This window comes from Indicator indicator, chromosome 15, assembly GCF_027791375.1.
Source record: "Indicator indicator isolate 239-I01 chromosome 15, UM_Iind_1.1, whole genome shotgun sequence".
In the NCBI taxonomy this organism is placed as follows: domain Eukaryota; kingdom Metazoa; phylum Chordata; class Aves; order Piciformes; family Indicatoridae; genus Indicator; species Indicator indicator.
In genome coordinates, this window is record NC_072024.1 from 2266335 (window position 1) to 2289764 (window position 23430).

The 23430-nt window shown below is 48.5% G+C and overlaps 1 protein-coding gene across 1 annotated transcript in view; it reads right to left on the reverse strand.

Annotated features, from left to right (window-relative positions):
• CNTN4 (contactin 4) overlaps positions 1-23430 on the reverse strand; it is a 161650-nt gene that overhangs the window by 92393 nt on the left and 45827 nt on the right. The window contains exons 5-8 of the mRNA XM_054387607.1: positions 17480-17582; positions 15681-15865; positions 3802-3938; positions 1603-1732 (exon numbers count right to left, since the gene is read on the reverse strand). Of these exons, the coding sequence (XP_054243582.1) occupies positions 1603-1732; positions 3802-3938; positions 15681-15865; positions 17480-17582 (555 nt within the window). The remainder of the gene's footprint in view (positions 1-1602; positions 1733-3801; positions 3939-15680; positions 15866-17479; positions 17583-23430) is intronic.

Genomic DNA, 23430 nt, shown 5'->3' on the forward strand with positions numbered 1-23430 from the left:
GTCTAATTTATTGAGCATTATTGTACTTTTCCTGAAGAGCAACACTGACAATCTTTCAAACGAATTTTTCTTCTCTGCAGACATCTATCACTGCTGATAAAAAATGACTGATAATTGGAAATGCCAAAGTCAGAAAAGCCCTCATGCTCTGATCTTCAGCATAAAGCAGGGAATGATGCTGTTGAACATTTTACTTCTAAACCACTGTTTTGTAACCATGAATTCCATTTAACCCTTTGAAAGTAAACACCTGTGCTGACATAGTTTCCAGGCCTGCCACTCATAAAAGGGCATCATATGTGAATGAGATATGGATTTGCAGGACAGCCAAGGTTAGAAAAGACCTCTGGAAATGACTGTATCCCACCTCTGCTCAAGCACAGGCAGTTACAGCAGGTTGCCCAAGGTTGTGTCCAGTTGGTTGGTGATTATCTCAAAGGATGGAGATGCCACAATCCCTCTGTGCAACCTGTTCTAGAATCCAACCAACCTCAAAGCAAAGAAGTTTCCCCTGTGTTTAAATTGCATTCCTTGTGGTTCAGTTTGTGCTCTTTGAGTCTTGTCCTGGCAGTGGGCACCACTAAGAAGAACCTGGCTCTGTAATCTCTACTCTATCCCATCAGATAGTTAAACATCTGCCTTTATAGGAACTCCTCCTGCTAGTGACTGGGGCAAGTAGAGTAGGTGCACACAAAGCAGGTGGGGCAGAAATTGTGTTTCCTTGGTGAGGGTTTGGGGCAGGAGTGTCACCAGTGCCATTGGAATGGTGAGAGGTCTACTCAGACAGGTGGCTTTCAACACCTCCTCCAAGAGAGTCAGTCCCTGTAGCCCATGAGCAGGCAGGGACTGCTCTCTGTGCCCTGATCTGCAATAGTTAGGTTTCTCCATAAGTGTTTCTAACCAGCAGGAGGTTGAGGGAGCTTGCCAGCTCTCATTGCTCAGTCACCTGGATGAATAGGAGATGACGAAAAAGAATCTGGTCTCTGTTTTCCCACTTTCTCAATCTTTCATTTCGTGCCTTAAAACCAACAGCTCACCAAGGATGAGTTTAGGGCAGTGTTGCTGGTGAAGAGTCTGGACAACAGGACTTGGGAGGAGTGCCTGAGGAAACTTTGGTTGTTTAATCTGGAGAAGAGGAGGCTGAGGGGAGACCTCATTGCTCTCTAAAAATCCCTGAAAGGAGATTGGAGCCAAGTGGGTGCTGACCTCATCTTTCAACTATCAAATGACAGGATGATAGGAAATGGCTTCAAGCTGTGCTAGAGGACATTTAGGTTGGACATTAAGAAAAATGTCTTCACCAAAAGGGTTGTCAAGGCCTGGACCAGGTTGCCCAGGGCAGTGGTGGAGCTTCCATCCCCAGAGGAGTTTCAAAGCCTGTAGGTGTGGTGCTGAGGGACATGGTTCGGTGGTGACTTGGCAGTGCTGGGTTAATGGACTAGGCAATCTTAAAAATCTTTTCCAACCAAACCAATCCTATGGATTCTATCCTGTCTGAGATGAGGTGATCCTCTGCAACACTTTGCAACTTGACAAAACCAGCTTGGGTGAAGGCTTTGGCAGTTCTGGAAGGTTTTTAGGGTTGAGGAAAATCAGACTTACCTATGACACTCAGCTCTGCACTGGCAAAGATGATCCCATGTCTGTTTTCTGCTACACACTGATACATGCCAGCATCCGCCAGGCTGACGTTCGTGATGGTGAGCGAGCCCTGCTCTAGCTGAACTCTGCCCTGTAGGCAAAACAGTAAAACAAATTAAAAAAAAGTAAATAAGGAGATCCCCCCTCCTTGGAACATAAACCCAGAGAGACCGTGCTATATTTTATACCAAGGTGGATAAAACCAAGTAGCAGTAATGGGAAGAATTTGCATGCTCCAGTCTGTTTGTCTGCCAGCAATATTTATGTCAGGTTAGACACTAAATGGTAAAACCAATACAGTAGCTGGTAAATGCAATTTAAATTGGAGGACTTTCCCTTGACTCCCCATTGATTTAACACCCAAAGCATTCAGATTAATATCCCTTTTGAGCAGATAAAGTTGAATCAAACAAAGGCACTTCCATTCCCCAGTGGTACGGCGCAGCGTTCTTTAAAGCATTTAAAACAACGACATGGAGAGGACATATGGCAATGAATGCTGGCAGGGCTGGTGGCCCCCTTAGTTTGCACAGGCAGAAACACTCCAAACCCTCTACAGCTGATTGAAAAACAATAGAGATGTTAATAATTTAATGATCCTTTCCTTCATATCAGCCACTAATGTGGTTTAAGTCCACGACCATCTGCTGGTGACCAGCGTGAAGCAAGTACACAATTAGTGTGAGGAGCAAAAGACCAGGGCATCATTTGTCAGCCTAAGGATATGGAGCTTGTGTTACCCATTTTAATAAGTGCAGCAAAGTGCCTCCCTCTCTCCCTTCCCAGGATTTCCACTATCAAAAAAACCCCCCACAACACCAACCCAAAAAAATCCACTCCAACAAAAGTAATATTAAGAGCTATTGGCTTTCTACTTGGCCTTAGGGTGGGAATTTAATGTTGGTGCATTTGTTATCTGGCTTTCATCAAATGTGGGCTGCCATATTCTTGTACAGGGGAGGGAAAAAAAAATGCCAGCTTCCATGAAGCCAATGGTTTCATTAAGCTTTCATTAATGTTTCATTAGCAGCTGAAGTTCACCTGAATATCAGAAACTTGAAAAAAAAAAAAAAAAAACAGATCCAGGGCAATCATTTTCTGGCTGCAGGCATCATAGTCCCTGTTGGCCATTCTCTCTTCTCCACAAGGGTCTCTGCAGCCTTAGGCTTGTATCATGGATGCTTCATTTCAGGGAGGGCCTCTGAAGATGGAGCTGTTTTGTGTCTTGCTTTTCACTAACCAACAGGACCCACACCCTCAGGTCCTTTTCCTCTGGGCAGTTTCCTGCCACTCTGCCCTGTGCCTGGAGTGTTCATGGGGTTGTTGTGATCCAAGAGCAGGACACAACACTTAGCCTTGTTGAACCTCATCCCACTGGCCTCAGCCCACAGATCCAGCTGGCCAGATCCTTCTGTAGAGCCTCCCTGCACTCAAGCAGATCAAGACTCCCTCCCATCTGCAAACTTAGAGTGCTCTCAACTCCCTTGTCCAGATCATTGACAAAGATATTACAGAGAACTGGCCCCACACTGAGCCTGGGGGAACTCCACTTGTGACTGGCCACCAGCTGGATTTAACTCCGTTCACCACCACTCTTTGGGCTCTCCTGAAACCACAACACCCTTGTGAGATCACTGATAAAGTTATCAAAGAGAACTGGCCCCACAGTGAGCCCTGAGGAACCCCACTTGTGACTGGCCACCAGCTGGATTTAACTCCATTTACCACCACTCTTTGGGTTCTCCAGAAGCCATAACTCCCTTGTGCAGATCACTGATAAAGTTATCAAAGAGAACTGGCCCCACAGTGAGCCCTGAGGAACCCCACTTGTGACTGGCCACCAGCTGGATTTAACTCCATTTACCACCACTCTTTGGGTTCTCCAGAAGCCATAACTCCCTTGTGCAGATCACTGATAAAGTTATCAAAGAGAACTGGCCCCACAGTGAGCCCTGAGGAACTCCTCTCCCTGGATTTAACTCCATTCACCACCACCCTTTGGGTTCTCCAGAAGCCCTATTGAGGCGCTCAGCAGTCGGGCAATGTGAGAATTTCAGCTCACCACCATCCTTCCTCTCTCCATGCCAAAAGCCTTGGAACATGCAGAGATGAGTGAGGTGGTGGGGCAGAAGCCCGGTGAAGGGCTCCAGCAGTGCCTACCTGTGCCAGCAGTGGTTCTCCATCCTTCAACCAGCGGTAGGAGGGCTTGGGCCGCCCACTCGCCCGGCACTCCCAGGCCACACTCTCCTCTATGGCTGCATGCACATCACTGATCTTCTGGATCCAGTTGGGCTGAGCTGCAAGGCAGACAGAATGGATAAAGCTTAAGTCTGGAACCAAATGTGCTCCCTGGATGCGAGCAAATGACTGTTTCCTCCCTTTCTTAGCACATTGAAGGACTGGATTTAAAGTCAGGCTTGGTAATAAGCTTAGCAGCTCTGCAGAGAAGGATCTGGGAATGCTGCTGGATAACAAGTTCACCATCAGTCAACAATGTGCCTTTGCAGCCCTGAAGGTTGATGTTATTCTGGGGTGTATTAAAAAGAGCGTGGCCAAGAGGTCAAGCAAAGTTGTCCTCCCCCTCTATTCTGCCCTGAGGAGACCACATCTGGAGAACTGGGTCCAGTTCTGGGCTCCCCAGTTCAAGAGAAACAAAGAACTACCAGAGAGAGTAGCAGAGGCTACAAAGATGCTGAGGGCCTGGAGCAGCTCTGTGAGGAGCAAAGGCTGAGAGCCCTGGGGCTGAGAGCCTGCAGAAGAGCAGCCCCAGAGGGCAGCTGAGCAGTGCTCAGCAAGAGCTAAAGGAGCTGTGGGGGACAAGAGGCTGGGGCCAGACTCTGCTCAGTGGTGCTCAGGAACAGGATGAGTGGAATGGGCACAAACTGGAACCCAGGAGGTTCCATCTGATTGCATACTGAGAAACTTGCCAGAGCCCCAGAGCAGGCTGCCCAGAGAGGCTCTGGAGTCTTCTCTGGAGATACTCCAAACTCACCTGGACATTGTGATCTTGGGCAACCTCATCTAGGTGACCCTGCTTTAGCAAGGGGGAAGTTGGACTGGATGATCTCCAGAGGTCTCTTCCAACCCCTATTATGCTGGGATTCAATGATTCTGTCAACTTTTGCCAGATTCCACATGCAAAGAAATTTCCACTAAAATTGCCACGTGTTTTTGGAGATCACACAAACCCTCTGACTTTCTTAGGTTACACCCCCATGCACCTCAGGTGTCCAGATACATCTGCGACACTTCAGCAAGTCACATTAAAAAAGTGAGTTCAGATCTTTTTAATGGTCACTTGCCCTATTTTGACATCATCAAATCCAAGAGACTTAGCAGGAAAGTGTTACCAGCAGAGGTCTCCAAGAACCTGGTTAATATTTTTCTCCATGTAATCAGATAAACCAAAAAATTCAGATTGCTCAAAGACAGGTAACAACTTCAAGCTTGAGGAGGGTAAGTTTAGATTGGAGTTTGGGAATAAATTCTTCACAGTGAGGGTGGGTAGACACTGGAACAGGTTGCCCAGGGAGGTTGTGGATGTCCCCTGCCTGGAGGTGTTCAAGGGCAGCTTGGATGAGGATTTGAGCAACCTGGGCTGGTGGGAGGTGTCCCTCTCCATGGCAAGGGGCTGAGAACTGGATGAGCTTTAAAGTCCCTTCCAACCCAACCCATTCTATGATATAATTACTTTGTACAGGGAGAGGGGCCAGAGAAAGGTCTGAAAGGGTAAAGTAAAAAATGTCAGATTAAAATGGTAACTTGGTGTGATCACACCTAAAATATTGGTGTGCCTGCCACGATGGGGGGTTGGACCTAGATGATCCTTAAGGTTCCTTCCAATTCAGACCATTCTGTGATTCTGTGATGCTGGATGGATTCTGTGAGAGCTGAGTGACTTCTGAAGCTGTGTCCAGGCGGTGTGCTTAACCCCACCCCTCCCACGCTGCACATTTTGCTTCTCGTGGTGCTTAAAGAGCACAGAAGACTGCTGAAAAATTTTTCACAGCCTCTTAACTCTGAGGGACTTGCAAGAAAAAGCAGGAAGACAAACAGAACATCAGGACAATGCAGGAGCAAAGGGAGCTGAAAAGGAGAGGCAAGCAGTGTTTGCTTCTCTGCCTGCCCCTCCTGCCTCTCTAATATTTTAAGCTTGTTTATTATCTGTATCTAAAGAGATAAGAAAGGGAAAGCTTCTAAACGTAGGAAGATGAAAGTCAGTTCTGTCATCTGGAGTAAGAACTTGAACAATTCCATCCAAGTGAGACAGTGGCTCAAGGACATCTGCAAATTACTCCTGAATTTACATATTGACTGCTCTAACAGCATCCAGCTCATCACTCTAAAGAGAGACTTATGGCATCCTTAAAGGAGCTCTGTGAAACCACAGGGATCCCTTTGCCTTTTTTCTTTATTCAGTGCTGAGGTTTTCTTTAGTGTTTTTCCACATGCAAACAAACAAATTCAGACCAAACAACTGAAAGGGAGCTGTAAAGCAAAGAAACTCCTGAGTCACAGCATGGTGAGGGTTGGAAGTGACCTCTGGTGATCATCTCAGTCCTGCTCTAACTCAGGGTCAACCAGAGCAAATTGCTCTTGATGGCATCATAGAATGGTCTGGGTTGGAAGGGACCTCCAAAGGTCATCCAGTCCAAACCCCCTGCAGTCAGCAGTGACATCCTCAATTAGATCAGGTTGCTCAGAGCCCTCTTGAGCCTCACATTGAATATCTCCAGGGATGCAACTCCAACCGCCTCTCTGGGCTACCTGTTGCAGTGTTCCACCACCCTCATGGTGCAGAACTTGTTCCTAACATCCAATCTAAATCTGCTCTGCTCTAGTTTGAAGCCACTGCCCCTTGTCCTATCATCCAAGCAGGCTGAAAGGATAAGGTGGGCTCTGTAACACTTGTGTGCCATGTTAAAAGGAAGATCACCCATGTGAGGAGGAAAGAAAACTCAGTATTTATCCTTGGTTCAAGCAGATGCCCCAAAGAAGGGAAATTCTCACCCCACACAGCAGAAGTCTTTATCTTTCTGCTGGACTTTGCAGGTAGCACATATGAGCCCTTAGAGCTGACATTGAAATGTGTGGGGGGGGGGGGGATTGGAATTGCTGGGAGCTGCCAGTCCCACTTTCCATGCCACTCTTTCCTGCAGGACCCCCTGAGCCACTCCTCACCCCCTGCACTGTTTTGAACCAGCTAAACTTTCCCTCCTCGAGCCATTTACAAGGCAGACAACTAAGGAATGAGCAGAACAGGTCAGAAATGAAATCTCAGTGAAAAACCAGCAGAGCCTTTTGTTTCACTCTCTGCTGCTCTTGGGGAGACTTTTCTAATTAGGTCAAGCTCTCCTTTCAACAGTTCATTCCAGAGAATGGCTGGCACGTTCTTGACTTAATCTTGAGCAATACACAAGGGTTGCTTCCTGCAGCAAATATGCTTGAGCCACCAAATGAGAGTTGCCATATTATAATGAAATTTGACAGCCTCCCATTGGGGATCCTACCAAGCCATGGTAATGTGACACAAGATTTCAAGCAGGATAATTAGAATAATTCAAAGCAGGCTATGAAAGCAGCTCCACGCTCACAACATTTGCCGATAGAGTGACATTATTTGAGATGATGACAAGGTTTAATTTGGGGCTGGTAGTAAAAGTCCTTTGGATAATTTCAGTGGCCAAAGAGAAATGATTTCATGTGATGGGGGTGGAAATATTTTGGCCCTGGTTGGAGTATTTATTACTGACCTGGGAAAAATCCCAGGGGAAAAAATAAAGAGCTGGTAGTAAAAAAAAAAAAAAAAAAAAAAATACATGGAAGGTCATCAAGAATTCATCTGAGTGGGAAAAAAATTCATATGCTGAAGCTATAAAGCTTAGAACTGTAAGCATGGCTCTTGCATAAGGATGGCTTTAAAGACAAATATCATAAAACCATAGAATGGTTTGGCTTGGGAAGGACCTTAGAGATCACCTAAGTTCTGTCCCATCTAAGAGTTCCAATCCCTGCCCTACAGCCAGGCTGCATCACTGCCACTAGGACTAAGAGAGTGCAGGTGGAGCAGAGGCACTGACAGAGGCTGAATTGCACAGAATCATAGAATGGGTTGGGTTGGAAGGGACCTTGAGGATCATCCAGTTCCAACCCCCTGCCATGGGCAGGGACACCTCTCACCAGCCCAGGTTGCTCAAGGCCTCACCCAGCCTGACCTTCAGCACCTCCAGGGAAGTGTTCATCCTCTCCAAGGTGATGAGAGGATCTGTCTGGAACTTCTACTCAGAGGAATGAAAGGCAAAAGATGGAGCAGTTAAAAACAACCCTGTTTACCTTTGATCACCTTCCAGTCTCACCAACACAAAGTGTGGCATTTTCGTACAATCACAGACTGATTTGGGTTGGAGGGGACCATTCAAGGTCACTCAGTCCAACCTCTTTGCAGCCAGCAGGGACACCTGCAACCAGAGCAGGTTGCTCAGAGTCCCAGACACCCTGACCTGCATTGGTTCCAGGGATGGTGCATTTCCCACCTCTCTGGGCAACCTGAGCCAGTGTCCCAGCACCCTCACTGTAAGCATATGTCTTCATTCTACCTAGTCTAAATCTCCCTCTTTTAGTTCAAACCATCACCCTTTGTCCTGCCACAAGATGTGCTGCTCAAAAGTCTGGCCCCAGCTTTCTTGTTGGCCCTTGTAAGTATTTTAAATCAGGAGGTTAGGAAAGTAAGACCAAACTCTCTAGACTGAGCTGGTTCTTCGTTGCAATACATCAAAAGGCAAAAGGAGGCACTGGGAAGCTGGAGCAGAAATCATGCCCTGAGAGGCATTTGAAAATGAAATGATACAGCCAGTGATGATGTATCACAGCAGAACTGAGCAAGAGACCCAAAGAATGATGGGAGCAGTGTGTGAAATAAAGCAGAAATAAATCTATAAGGGACTTTGCAAGCGTCTGTGAGTTCCAAACAAGCGAAAAGGCTAAAGCAAATGAGCTACTAATACATATACAGAATCCAATTCTCGGCCAGTGTATATTGATTTCAGTGTTCCTAAGCCAATTTCTAGCAGCTGATGACCTAGTGCAGGCTGTGTAATTCATCATTAATGGCAGATGAAAGGCTGAATGACTTGCCCATTACTATATCTATTTGAAGGAGATTGAGGCTGAGCCCAGGATCAGAAAGAGCCTAAAGACCAGAAAGCCAGGCAAGTAAAAGAAAGAAAAGCAGATGAGGAATAAAAAAAGAATTAAAAAAAAAAAAAAATAGAAAAAAGCGCATGAGTAATTAAAACTCAAGAATGCAGCCTGTGTGTCAGGTTTGAGCAGACAAGTGGCCACACCATCCTGGCCCAAGCAGGGACAGAGTTTCTGTCAACAGAACCCAGATTGTTGCCCTTCCCATGATCACAGGAAGGTGAATCACAGCACCACAGAATGTTAGGGGTTGGAAAGGACCTCCAGAGCTCATCGAGTCCAACCTTCCTGCCAGACTTTCAGTCATCACTTTTCCTCCTCTCAAATTCTTCCTCCTGATCTCTACTGCCCGTCAAGGACTATCTGAACTTAATCCCTTCCTTGTGATCCCTGCTGCTCGTCAAGGCCTATTTGACCGTAAACCTTTCCTCCTGACCTCTGCTGCCCATCAAGGACTATTTGACCATAAACCTTTCCTCCTGACCTCTGCTGCCCATCAAGGACTATTTGACCATAAACCTTTCCTCCTGACCTCTGCTGCCCATCAAGGACTATTTGACCATAAACCTTTCCTCCTGACCTCTGCTGCCCATCAAGGACTATTTGACCTTAAACCTTTCCTCCTGACCTCTGCTGCCCATCAAGGACTATTTGACCTTAAACCTTTCCTCCTGACCGCTGCTGCCTGTCAAGACCTATTTGACCTTAAACCTTTCCTCCTGATCTCTACTGCCCATCAAGGACTATTTGAAATCCACACCACTCTCAAAGCCCTGGAGCAGGCTGTCCAGAGAGGTCGTGGAGTCTCTTTCTCTGGAGAGATTCCAGCCCCAGCTGGGCCACTGTGATCCTGGGCAACCTGCTGTGGGTGACCCTGATTTAATAGGGGGGTTGGACTGGGTGGTCTTCAGGGGTCCCTTCCAACCCCTCCCATGCTGGGACTCAGTGATTCTGTGAGGAATCAACTGCCATGTCTCTGTTCCAAGTAGCAAATTGGGTTTTCTAGCAAGGCATGTAAATGATAATTTACATACTTGTCCTATTTATCTGATTTTTCTTGTATTTCATCAGCCTAGAAACTCCTTTTATTTCAAGTGGCTGTGAATTCTCAGCAAATTATTTGTGATCTGGGACCTGAAGGGAGCAGAGCCACACAACTGCCTGCTCTTCACTTATGCAAATCTCCTTTTCAGACCTCTAACCATAACGAAGAGCCTAATACGATTTCCATTTGGGGTTGGTTTAGAGAGTGGCACAAAGGAGCTTTCACACAAATAAAACACAAGCCCACTGATGAAAAGGGGACTCTTTTCACCACAAAATTAAGGAGAAGCATCAGTTCCCAGTGGGATTTAGATTGGAGAAGTGTTTAATCCGAAAAGCAGTCCAGCCCTTAAATGGTTTCTGCTGAATATCTTAAAAAGAGCTGCAAAGAGCTGTAATTGGGTACAAAGAATTTTGTCTCTCTGCTAATGTGGATGCTGCTGTGCTGACTCTTTTCAAAAACATTTTAATTTCTTCCCACTCCCCTCCCCTGTCTTGACTTGCCAGCAAGGTGCTGGGCAGGGAGCTCAGGAGAGATGCTGGAGGAGGATGTAGCTGATGAAGGGACTTGAACATCTCTCTTATAGAATCATAGAATGGTTTGGCTTGGAAGGGATCTCCAAAGGTCATCTAGTCCAACCCTCTCTGCAGTCAGCAGGGATATCCCCAACTAGATCAGGTTGTCCAGAGTCCTGTTGAACCTCATCTTGAATATCTCCAGGGATGGGGTCTCAACTACCTCCCTGGGCAACCTGTTTCAGTGTTCCACTGCCCTCATGGTGAAGATGAAGAAAGGCTGAGGGACTTTCAGTCTGACTGAGGAGGGATCTTATCACAGAACTACAGAATGCACTGGATTGGAAGGGACCTTTAAAGGTTTTCAAGTCCAAACCCTCTGCAGACAGCAGGGGCATCCCCAGACAGATTATCAAATACTCCAAGAGTATGTAGAGACTTAAAGAGTCAGGAGGATGGGACCAGTCCTTATTCAGTGGTGCCCAGGGACAGGGCAAGAGGCAGTTGGCACAAACCTGAGCAGAGGAAGTTCAAGCTAAACACGGGGAGGAACTTCTTTACTGTGAGGGTGGTGAAGCACTGGAATGGGCTGCCCAGAAAGGTTGAGGAGCCTCCAACTCTGGAATCATTCAAAACCTGCCTGTGTAACCTGCTCTAGATGACCTTGCTCAGGCAGGGGGTTGGAATAGATGATCTCCAGAGGTCCCTTCCAACCCCTAACATTCTGTGATTTTGTAACTGGATTTGTGCCCTGTTTCTGTTACTCAGAACAGTGGTCAGACATTGGAACAGGCTGCCCAGGGAGCTGGTAGTCACCACCCCTGGAGGTGTTCAAAAGACATGTGGACATTGGCACTCTGGGACATGATTTAATGGCCATGGTGGTGGTGAGTTGACAGCTGGACTTGATGATCTTCAAAGTCTCTTTTCTCAGGGCAAGCAAACAGGTGAGGTGTCCTTCAGAGTTCTAATAGTCAAGGAAAGAGGAATAAGTCCCTGTGACTGCATTAACATGTTTCCTGGCCTGAAAGCCTATCTGTCAGGTAGGACACAGACCACTCAGAACAATGCTTTTGGAGAGCAATAAAACACAGCCTCAGAGCGCAGGAAAGGGAGGCAGAGCAGATCTTCCACATTTAATTAACCTTCCCTGCTGCAATGAGAATGTCAAACAACTCCACTATCACTGATATGCTAACAGAGGGAAAAATAAACATTGATACAAGAATGAAATACAGCACAAGTCAACCTTCCCTGACAACTTGCTGGGGCGCCGAAGGCAGCTGACAAGAGAGGCAGCGTTGGGTTATCTGCACTGAGCAGGCAAATCTGCATTGCATTTGCTGTTTCTTCTTCTCTCTTTCTTTACTTCATGCCATGCAAGGAGGCAGATAACTGGCTTCAAAGGAGTCATGCTGGAGAGCCAGATTGAGATCTGCAGGGTGTGTGTTGTGACAAGAGCACATGGCTCAGCCCAGGTGCCATACCTGCCTGCCCACAGCACCTCATCCAGGGCATTGGAACGTGTCCAGGGAAGGGCAACAGAGCTGGGGAGGGAGCTGGAACACAAGCCCTGTGAGGAGAGGCTGAGGGAGCTGGGGGTGTTCAGCCTGGAGAAAAGGAGGCTCAGGGGAGACCTCATTGCTCTCTACAACTACCTGAAGGGAGGTTGTAGCCAGGAGGGGGTTGGTCTCTTCTCCCAGGCAACCAGCACCAGAACAAGAGGACACAGTCTCAAGCTGTGCAAGGGGCAGTTTAGGCTGGATCTTAGACAGAAAGAGAGATTGGCCATTGGAATGGGCTGCCCAGGGAGGTGATGGGGTTGACATCCCTGGAGGTGTTTAAGAAAAGCTTGGATGAGGCACTTGGTGCCATGGTCTGTTTGATTAGTTAGGGTTGGGTGATTGGTTGGACTTGATGATCTTAGAGATCTTTTCCAACCAAAACTATGGGTTTAAGAAAAGTGGGGTTTAAGAAAAGCTTGGATAAGGCACTTATTGCCATGGTCTGGTTGATTAGTTAGGGTTGGGTGATCAGTTGGACTTGATGATCTTGGAGGTCTCTTCCAACCTGGCTGATTCTGTGACTCCCACCTCTGAACACTGTTCTTGACCCACCAAAACCAACCCCCAAATCTCTGCCAACATTATAGTTCTAGTTCAATAACAACAGGGTCACAGAGTTGCTTAAGTTGGAAATAACTTTTAAGATCCTTGAGTCCTGATGTTAACCCAGCACTGTCAGGTCCCCACTAACCCATGTCAGCTTTAAAAAGAAAAATTACTACGGAAATTTGCTTTCCTACCAGTTCCAATTTGTACAAAAGGTTTACAGCAAGTTACTCTCCCTAAAAACTTTGCTGCCATGTGGAAGTGCAGGGCTGAACTTACAGAAAGTCAGGTTTTATGAAGAGATCTGTTCTCAGTCCTAAAGGGGCTGCCAAACACCAGCTGCCCTTGAAAAGAGAACTCTTATGAGCTAGGGACTCATCATCCCCAGGAGAACAAGGATGATAGTTTGGAACCTCTCTGCTGTGAGGCCAGGCTGAGAAAGTAGAGGTTGTTCAACCTGGAGAACAGAAGACTCCAGGGAGAGCACCTGGTGGAATTTCAGTGCTTAAAAGGGATGATCAGAACGATGGGGACAGACTGTTTAGCACAGCCTGTTGTGACAGGACAAGGGCTGATGGTTTAAACACAAAAAGGGAGATGTAGAGTGGAGAGAAGGAAAGAATTCTTTGTAGTGAGGGTGGTGAGACCCTGGCCCAGGTTGCCCAGAGAGGTGGGAGATGCCCCACCACTGGAAACATTCCAGGTCAGGTTGTTTGAGGCTGTAAGCAACCTGCTTTAGGTGCACATCACAGAATTACAGAATGGTTTGTGTTAGAAGGAACCTCTAAAGGTCATCTAGTCCAACTTCCTCTGCAGTAAGCAGGAGCATCCTCCACTAGGATCAGGTCACCCAGAGCCCTCTCAAGCCTCGCCTTGAATATCTCCAGGGATGGGGCCCCTCAACTACCTCCCTGGGCAACCAGTTCCAGTGCTCCACCACCCCTATGGTGCAGAACTTGTTCCTACAGTCCAACCTAAATCAACCAAACCTAAATGGCTTCTCTAATTTGAAGCAATTGCTCCTCATCCCACCACTGCAGACCTTTGTAAGCAGCCTCTCTCCATCCTTCTTGTAGTCCCTGCTGATTGCAAGGGGGTTGAACTAGATGAGCTTTAAAGGTTTCTTCCAAGCTAAACCAGTCTGTAATCCTATGACAGTTTAATCATTTATCTTTCAAACCAGCACCCAGCAGAGGTGGCTGGCTAGCACCTCTCCACAGGGAACCCCCCTGGTAACATCAAAAGAAGTGGATGGAAAGATAGCTCCCAGCATCACAAACAGGGAGGGGACAACACTCCTCTTCCCACAAAACCTCAAGCTCTCTCCTGAAATGCCTTCTGCAGCACAAAAAGCAGCACCAGGCATGGTGGCAGCTTTTGTGTAGGATCTGCAGCCCTCCAGGAATAGCATCCAGAGTGGTAAATTCATTACAGCAATTAGATTATAAACTTAATATATGCTGTGGTGGGAAGGCACCAAAGGCTCTGCTTACTGCTTTGCAAAGGAAGGTAGGTTCAGCTGTGGCTTGAGCTAAACTCTACAACTGATGAGGCTTTTCATTTGCTCTTCTCAAGGGAAAGAAATCAGGAGAAAGAGGCATTGTCTGAGGAACAGGGAAAGAAATCTTTAAATCTTTTAAATTAAAAAAAAAGAAAAAGAAAAAAGAAAATCCATTTGGATCAACCCCAGATTTTTTTTTTCCTTAACATGAAAGCCTTCACTTTGTCCTTGTTATTTTCCTCCTTTCCTCCTTTTCTATTTTACTGTCTTTTAAAAGGAGGATTTTTTTTTTCCTTTTTAATTAGAAGTGGAAGCCCCAAAAGTTCTGATTTCTCAGAACTTTCCCAGACATTCTCCAAAATGTCTTTTGGGATTGTTTCCAACGTTAAAGCATCTCTACAGATGTCTTTTAAAACAGAAGTAATGCCATTTGCCACCAAATCCAATCCAGTTTTGCCAGGAGGGTTAGGTAGAAGCATAGTATCATAGAATCAGTTTGGTTGGAAAAGATCCTTCACATCATCAAATCCAACCACCAAGTTCCCAAACTCTTTTTCTGTGGCTGTTTACTATAGGTCAAAAATATTCTTCCCATCTCTGGAGTTAAACACAACCTTCCCTGCTGACAGAAGTCTGGCCTTCAGAAGCATTTTGGAGAGAAAACACTGATTTTCTTTCCATGTGTTCGGTGAAGAGCAACACTCTGGGATGCCCCTGAAAAGGATAACAAGGCAGCAACAGACCAAAGATGTTTGTAGTGGTGAGGAGGTCTCTGCACATCTTTGTGTAACCTACAGCCTTCTCCTCTTCAGAAACAGAAATAAAATACCAAACCCAGCAAGTACCTCTAAACCTCCTCTCTGTGACTCTAGCTTACCTCTAACTCATGCAACTCCACAGAAACTCAGAACAGGAAGGACTTTCAGCCTGCAAGCTTGGTTCATCTCCTAGCAGCATTTAATTTGCTTTGCAAGGTGTGGCTGCCTCCAGCAGCAAGCAATTTGGTGATGGGCAGATAACTTGTATCAAGGGTTGAGGTACTAACATGTTTTCTCCTTTATGAAAAGGCCTCTGAAGCTGAAGTTTTATGTTTTTATTATGCTTAGATCAATGGATCTGAATTGAGTGTTTAAAAAAAAAAAAAAAAAAAAAGAAAAAAGCAGGGGGAGAAAGTCTTTGGGTGAAGAGGACTCTGCCAGGGTTAAATCCCAGATTTCCAGGCTGTGCAACCAGTGATCCTTCCTGAAAGCAGTCCTTAAGTGGTTCTAAGCAATTAACATTAACTAACACAAGCTGGGACAACATCTAATAACTCCCAAGCTGTTACCACCATGATGCTGCTCTACCCTCACAACCACAAGCAAGGCAAATGAGCTCAAGTCTCTCTTGCATGTCCCCATGCCAATGTCCTCCCAGCAATGAGCTTGTGTTCCAGCTGCTCTGGTTCTCAATGAATGAGCACCATTCCAGGAGGTTTTATTTCAAATTACACCTTTGTTTTTTGGTTTGCTTGTTTTTTTTTTTTTTGGTTTTTGTTTTTTTTTTAAGCTGTGCTGTTTGTAACAGAAAGTAATTTTGAAAGTATCCTCCAAAATGGCTTTCTCACTAAATATTTAACTGCCTGTTGCACTTGTTGCCATAAAACCTCCTCACAGCAGCAGCCTGCTTACCATAAAATGTCAGTTGTCCCCGTGCCATGTTCTTCCCTCTCACATTTTCAGCCACACACTCGTAGAGTCCAGCATCTTCTTGCTGAAAATTTGGGATTTCAAGCAGTCCACTTGTTCTGTGCCTCCTGGCTTTCCTGGGTATCTGTTTCCCATCTGCTCTCCTCCAGCTAATTGTAGGAACAGGGCTAAACAAGAGAAATAAAGAAAAAAAAAAAAGGAGTTATACGTTTCATCCTGAGAAGGTTTTGTCTGATCAATACAAGGCTGCATCATGTTGGAGGATGATGAAGATATTGTTAGTCTGAAGACTCTGGCACAGGGTCTGGAGCAATTTTAGTATGGGGGTATAATATATCTCTAATATCATAGAATCATAGAATCAGTCAGGGTTGGAATGGGACCTCAAGGATCATTCAGTTCCAAACCCCCCTGCCATGGGCAGGGACACCTCACACTACAGCAGGCTGGCCAGAGCCTCATCCAGCCTGGCCTGCAAACACCTCCAGGGATGGAGCCTCAACCACCTCCCTGGACAACCCATTCCAGGCTCTCACCACTCTCATGGGGAAGAACTTCTTCCTCACATCCAGCCTGAATCTCCCCACTTCCAGCTTTTTTCCATTCCCCCCAGTCCTATCACTACCTGATATCCTAAAAAGTCCCTCCCCAGCTTTTTTGTAGCCCCCTTCAGATACTGGAAGGCCACAAGAAGGTCACCTCAGAGCCTTCTCTTCTCCAGATTGAACAGCCCCAACTCTTTCAGTCTGTCCTCATAGGAGAGGTGCTCCAGCCCTCTGCTCATCCTTGGTGGCCCTTCTCTGGACACCTTCCAGCATGTCCAGATCCCTCTTGTAACAGTGGCTCCAGACCTGGATGCAGTACTCCAGGTGGGGTCTCACCAGAGCTGAGCAGAGGGGGAGAATCACCTCCCTTGACCTGCTGGCCACACTTCTCTTGCTGCAGCCCAGGCTCTGCTTGGCTTTCTGTGCTGCAAGTGCACACTGACAGCTCCTGTTGAGCTTCTCCTCCACCAGCACCCCCAAGTCCCTCTCCTCAGGGCTGCTTTCCAGCCAGTGCCTGCCCAGCCTGGATTTGTGCTTGGGATTGCCTCGACCCAGCTGCAGGACCCTGCACTTGGTCTTGTTGAACCTCATGAGGTTGGCTTGTGCACACCTCTAATGTATCTAATATAGTCTCTAATATCTATGGAACAGGTTGCCCAGGGAGGTGGTGGAGGCCCCATCCTCAGAGATATTCAAGGTGAGGCTCACCAGGGCTCTGGGCAACCTAATCAAGCTGAGGACGTCCTGCTGACCCCAGAGCGGATTGGACTGGATGAGCTTTGGAGATCCCTTCCAACCCCAAGCATTCTATTATTTTATGATAAATACTTCCTTTATGCAATACAAATATGCATACACCAACAGTGTGTTACTCTTTCCCAGCCCACCAGTCTCTCTCCCTTTGGGAAGCCAGAAGGATCCCTCTGGCACTCCTTTGGTACTCAGCCCATCCTTGACCCTTGTCAGAAGTGCTGCCAGAACTAAAGCCATTTTTTAGCTGCTGCCCTGAGCACTCCAAACAGGAGATGTACAAAATAAATTCAACTCTCCTTAGGAGCTCATATTTTGGTAAGCAAAGTGCCTACTCCCCCAGCCTTTTCTTTGGAACAATTGCAGTTAGTAAGTGCTGCCGAGGAAAGGGAACATCCTGCAAACTCCACACTACAGTACTCTGAGAGTGAGAAGCTGGAGGAATAATAATAATAATAATAACAAAATAATGGAATGCAAACTTACTTGCCCAAGGCAAAGCACTCCAGTTTCACCGTTGTGCCTTTGGCAGATGGAACCATTTCTGGGAACTGCACTTCTATTTTCGGCTCATACTCTCCCATCACCCCTGTGAACATAAAAGAGATGCTGAAGCTTGGCTGAATTTGGGCAATGCATTCACAAGTGATGCTGGGCTAGCACAGAGCTCTTTCTATACATCATTACTTGCCCAATTAATTCATCCATTTAAAACACAGCCTGTCTCTAACAGCCGGGCAGGGTGGGCTCATTTCCCATTTACTGCCAGAGGAAAATCAGAACTGGGGCTCCACACCATCTGCCAAAAAGTAACAGATCTTCAGGGGTCTGCTCCTCTGGCTTTGGAAGAGGCAGGGGGGGCTGGCAAACTGTGAAAGAAAAGGGAGAGAAGGCTGGGAGGGGGAAAAGGGAGAGAAGGCTGGGGGGGGGGAAAGGGAGAGAAGGCTGGGGAGGGGAAAAGGGAGAGAAGGCTGGGGGGGGGAAAAGGGAGAGAAGGCTGGGGGGGGGAAAAGGGAGAGAAGGCTGGGGGAGGGGAAGGGAGAGAAGGCTGGGGGGGGAAGGGAGAGAAGGCTGGGAGGGGGAAAAGGGAGAGAAGGCTGGGGGGGAAGGGAGAGAAGGCTGGGGGGGGAAGGGAGAGAAGGCTGGGGGGGGGAAGGGAGAGAAGGGGGGGGGGAAGGGAGAGAAGGCTGGGGGAGGGGAAGGGAGAGAAGGCTGGGGGGGGGAAGGGAGAGAAGGCTGGGGGGGGGAAGGGAGAGGGGAGGGGGGGGAGGAGGAGGGGGGGGGGAAGGGGAGGGGGGGGAGGGAGAGAGGGGGGGGGGAGGGGAAGGGGGGGGAGAGGGGGAGGGGGGGGGGGAAGGGGGAGGGGGGAGGGGAGGGAGGGGGGGGGGGGAGGAGAGGGGGGGGAGGGGAAGGGGAGAGGGGGGGGGGAAGGGAGGAGGGGGGGAGGGAGGGAGAAGGGGGGGAGGGGAAGGGGGGGGGGGAAGGGAGGGAAGGGGGGGGGGGAAGGGGAGAAGGGGGGGGGGGAAGGGAGGGAAGGGGGGGGGGAAGGGAGGAGGGGGGGGAAGGGAGAGAAGGGGGGGGGGGAAGGGAGAGAAGGCGGGGGGGGGAAGGGGAGGAGAGGCTGGGGGGGGGAAGGGAGAGAAGGGGGGGGGGGAAGGGAGAGAAGGCTGGGGGGGAAGGGAGAGAAGGGGGGGGGGAAGGGAGAGGGGGGGGGGAAGGGAGAGAAGGCTGGGGGGGGAAGGGAGAGAAGGCTGGGGGGGGAGGGAGGAGGGGGAGGAGGAGGGGGGGGGAAGGGAGAGAAGGCGGGGGGGGAAGGGAGAGAAGGCTGGGGGGGGAAGGGAGAGAAGGCTGGGGGGGGAAGGGAGAGAAGGCTGGGGGGGGGAAGGGAGAGAAGGCTGGGGGGGGGAAGGGAGAGAAGGCTGGGGGGGGGAAGGGGAGAGAAGGCTGGGGGGGGGAAGGGAGAGAAGGCTGGGGGGGGAAGGGAGAGAAGGCTGGGGGGGGGAAGGGAGAGAAGGCTGGGGGGGGAAGGGAGAGAAGGCTGGGGGGGGAAGGGAGAGAAGGCTGGGGGGGGGAAGGGAGAGAAGGTGGGGGGGGAAGGGAGAGAAGGGGGGGGGAGGGAGGAAGGGGGGGGGAGGGAGGAAGGCTGGGGGGGGGAAGGGAGAGAAGGCTGGGGGGGGGAAGGGGAGGAGAAGGCTGGGGGGGGAAGGGAGAGAAGGCTGGGGGGGAAGGGAGGAAGGCGGGGGGGGAAGGGAGAGAAGGCTGGGGGGGAAGGGAGAGAAGGCTGGGGGGGGAAGGGAGAGAAGGCTGGGGGGGGGAAGGGAGAGAAGGCTGGGGGGGGAAGGGAGGAGAAGGCTGGGGGGGGAAGGGAGAGAAGGCTGGGGGGGGGAAGGGAGGAAGGCTGGGGGGGGAAGGGAGAGAAGGCTGGGGGGGGAAGGGAGGAAGGTGGGGGGGGAAGGGAGAAGGCTGGGGGGGGGAAGGGAGAGAAGGCTGGGGGGGGAAGGGAGTGAAGGCTGGGGGGGGAAGGGAGAGAAGGCTGGGGGGGGAAGGGAGAGAAGGCTGGGGGGGGAAAGAAAAGACTGAGGGGATCAGGGATCTTATCAATGCATATAAATATCTAAAGGATGGAGGTCATGAAGATGGGGCTGGACTGTGAGAGGTACAAGAGGCAATGAATACAAATTGGAATCCAGAAGGTTTCACTTGAACTTAAAGAAAAACTCCTTTGTTTTGAGGGGGACAGAGTGCTGGAACAGGCTGCCCAGAGAGGTTGTGGGGTCTCCTTCTCTGGAGAGATTCCAAACCCAACTGGACCTTGTGATCTTGGGCAACTTGCTATGAATGACCATGCTTTAGCAGGGGGGTGGAATGGATGATCTCCGGAGGTCCCTTCCAACTGCCACCAGTTTCTGATGCTACGATTCTAGGACAGCAACACTTAAGGTGGTTCACCACCTTCTAGAAGTGAAATGAAGAACAAGTAACCGTTAGAGAAGAAAATGAAAAAAAAAGAAGAAGAAGTAGTTTTAAAAGCACTGAAGTTAATCAAGGCTTCTATTAACTCCAAGGATTTGGATGTGCAGGGATCATCTACTTTTTGGTAATGCCTTGATTTTTACTGCCCCAGTAAATCACACATCGTGGCAGCCTCTCTATGAAATTGTGTTTAAAACATTTGGGCACATAAAAAGGCCATTATCTTCCTGATGAATGGCTCCAGCTCCACACACTGGACTGTCTTAAAACCAGCACAGAGAATTTCCCCAGTAGTGATTAGCAGCTAATTGATGATTGCAGTTTAAATCTTAACTGTGTGGCGCTGCCTGGATGGTGGCCAAGCGCTGGGTGGGTGAGGAGCAAGTGGTGCTGGATGAGATCATAGAATGGGCTGGGATGGAAGGGACCTCCAAAGGTCATCCAGTCCAACCCCCTCTGCAGTCAGCAGGGGCATCCTCCACTAGATCAAGTTGCCCAGAGCCCTGTTGAGCCTCACCTTGAATATCTCCAAGGAAGGGGCCTCAACTACCTCCCTGAGCAACCTGTTCCAGTGTTCCACCACCCTCATGGTGCAGAACTTGTTCCTAACATCCAAAATCAGGTCAGATGATGCCACCAGTGTGCACAAACATAGAAATGAGATGGCACAGGTAGAACAGAAATGAGCTAACATGAGTCCACACAGCTATTCAGGTAGGTCAGGGCTTCTTCTGGTGGTCCTTAATTGAAGTGCTGCTTTTTGTCCATCTGCTTTGCAGGGCTGGTTGACAACCAGCTGCAGATGAGGCAGTGTGTGTGCCCAGATGGCCAAGAAGACCAACAGCATCTTGGCCTGCAGCAGTAGGGAAGTGACTGTCTCCCTGTACTTCGCACTGGTGAGGTTGTACTTCAAATGCTGGATTCAGTTTTGGGCCCTTCACTTCAAGAAGGATATCCCGGGCTGGGCAGTGACTGGCTTGAGAGCAGTCCTGAGTAGAAGGACTTGGGGGTGCTAATGGATGAGAAGCTCAATATGAGCCACCAATATACATTGCAGCCCAGAAAGCCAACCAGAGCCTGGGCTTCATCAAGAGGAACATGGCCGGCAGGGATTCTGCCCCTCTACACCACTCTGGTGAGATTCCACCTGGAGCACTGCAGCCAGTTCTGGAGTCCCTATTACAAGACAGATCTGGAGGTGCTGGAAGGTGTCCAGAGGAGGGCCATGAGGATGATCAGAGGGCTCCTCTCCTATGAGGACAGACTGAGTTCAGCCTGAGAAGAGAAGGTTCCAACGGAAGACCTTATTGTGGCTTCCTGAAGGGGGCTGCAAGAAAGCTGGAGAGGGACTTTTTAGGGTGTTGGGTAGTGATAGGACTGGGGGGAATGGATCCAAGGTAGAAGAGAGGAGATTTAGATTAGATGTCAGGAAGATGTTCTTCACCATAAGGATGATGAGACACTGGAACAGATAGCCCAAAGAGGTGGTGGAAGCTCCATCCCTGGAAGTTTTTAAGGCCAGGCTGGATGTGGTTCTGGGCAGCCTGCTCTAGTGTGAGGTGTCCCTGCCCATGGCAGGGGGCTTGGAACTGGCTGATCCTTGAGGTCCCTTCCCACCCCAACAATTCTGTGATTCTCTTTAAAATGCACTTCAGATTCTTCACATCAAAATTAAAAACAGTAATGGTGGGAAAGGACTGAAATAGTCCTGCAATAAAACTACCACCAGCAGCAGTTGTATGGGCCAATCATACCTGAACATTTCACAGATGTCACACAAATTAACCTGCTGCTGAATTCCTGGGGCTTCCATCCAAAAGTAGCTCTTTAAGCCTTGAAGTTGGAAGAAAAATACTCAAGCCTCTGAAGTGCAAAGACATAGGAGCATCTGATGTGCCATGACACTGGAAGTGTTCTCCAAGCTACAAACCTGGTGTTGATTTCAGTCTTTCATTTTCTTCTCTATCTCTTCCACCTGCAAAGCTAAGCCAGACATGAAATCACCCAGGAACAGCAGGAGAAATAAAGGCTGTCTATGTGGGAATGCTCTTGGGTTCTGGATAGAGATATCTCATCTGCACTGATGTTTCTCCTGGGCAGTGGAGAAGGCAGGACTCACAGCATCCTCTATATTACCTAATTGCAGTGGGAGCCTTGTGATTTTTCCAGCTACAAGTCCTGGTTCTTAAGTGGTTGGAGTTTGCAGCAACACTGCCAGGCCAGCTGCCCTTCTGCTGTTGCCATTGCTGTGGGTAATGGTAGCTGGAGCTGATGTTCTACAGCCTCAGGTAGCTTTCCCACCCCAGTGTGAGGTTTTGTCACCTCCAGTTCCAGCCCAAAGCAAAGATGTGGGAATAGTAAAAAAAAAAACCAACCAAACCACAAAAACAAATGAGTGAAGACAAACCAAAGCAAGCCATTTCTCCTCCCTCTTATCCTTGTCTCCTGCTCTGCCAGGAGAATATAGCAGCCTGCCAGTACCTGAAAGAAAACTGGGGAGGCACTTTTCTCAAGAGTTTGTTGTGATAGGATGAGGGGGAATGGATTGAAGCTTGAGGAGAAGAGATTGAGACTGGAGATTAGGAAGAAATTCTTTCCAGTGAGGATGATGAGACACTGGAACAAGTTGCCCAAGGAGATTGCAGATGTCCCCTCCCTGGAGGTGTTCAAGGTGTTGGATGAGACCTTGAGCAACCTGGGCTGGTGGGAGATGTCCCTGCCCATGGCAGGGGGTTGGAACTGGATGAGTTTTAAGGTCCCTTACAAGTCAAAGCTTTCTATGAATCTAGGAATAATGCATTCTGCCTTAATTTCCTAAATCATCCACTGGGGTGACACAGATAAGGGGGCTGAGTTCCCTTAGCTTCCATACAGCTACATAAAAGTATTTAGACAGTGGGAGACTGTGTGTATTTGTGGGAGAGAACTAAGAGAGACAGAGAAAAACTTCACTGTCCTTTGTACACTGTATTTATCATCATCAGATAACCTCTGCCCATGGAAGCAGAGTTTGAGCTCACACTAACCCTGACAACTGCCTTGGCACAGTCTGTCCCTGCCAGCATCCTGTAACCCTCTCAGATATTTATCTCTCCATGGGGAAAAAAACTGTCTGAGGATAACTAATGGGATAAGAGGCACTTTCTGCTTCCACAGCAAGGAAGGAATCTGAGTTCTGTCAATGTGAGCATTGCACCACCTGTTCCAAAAAGCTGCTGCAAAGAGCATCAGGGGATCTCTAAGTCCAGAGCCTTGCAGCTGAAAATAAACTGAAGAGAAGCACAATGGTGCAGATGGGGAAAGCAATCTGCCTGCAGGATCTGATTTCATCCTCTGCACCCAGATCTTTTCCTTTCAGAGATTATAGCTCCAAAGCCTGGCACTGGAAAGCAAGCAGTGCTTAAAAACACCTCACCCTGCTGAAAAGCTGCTTTTTGATTCTCAGGATGATTGCATTCAAGTGA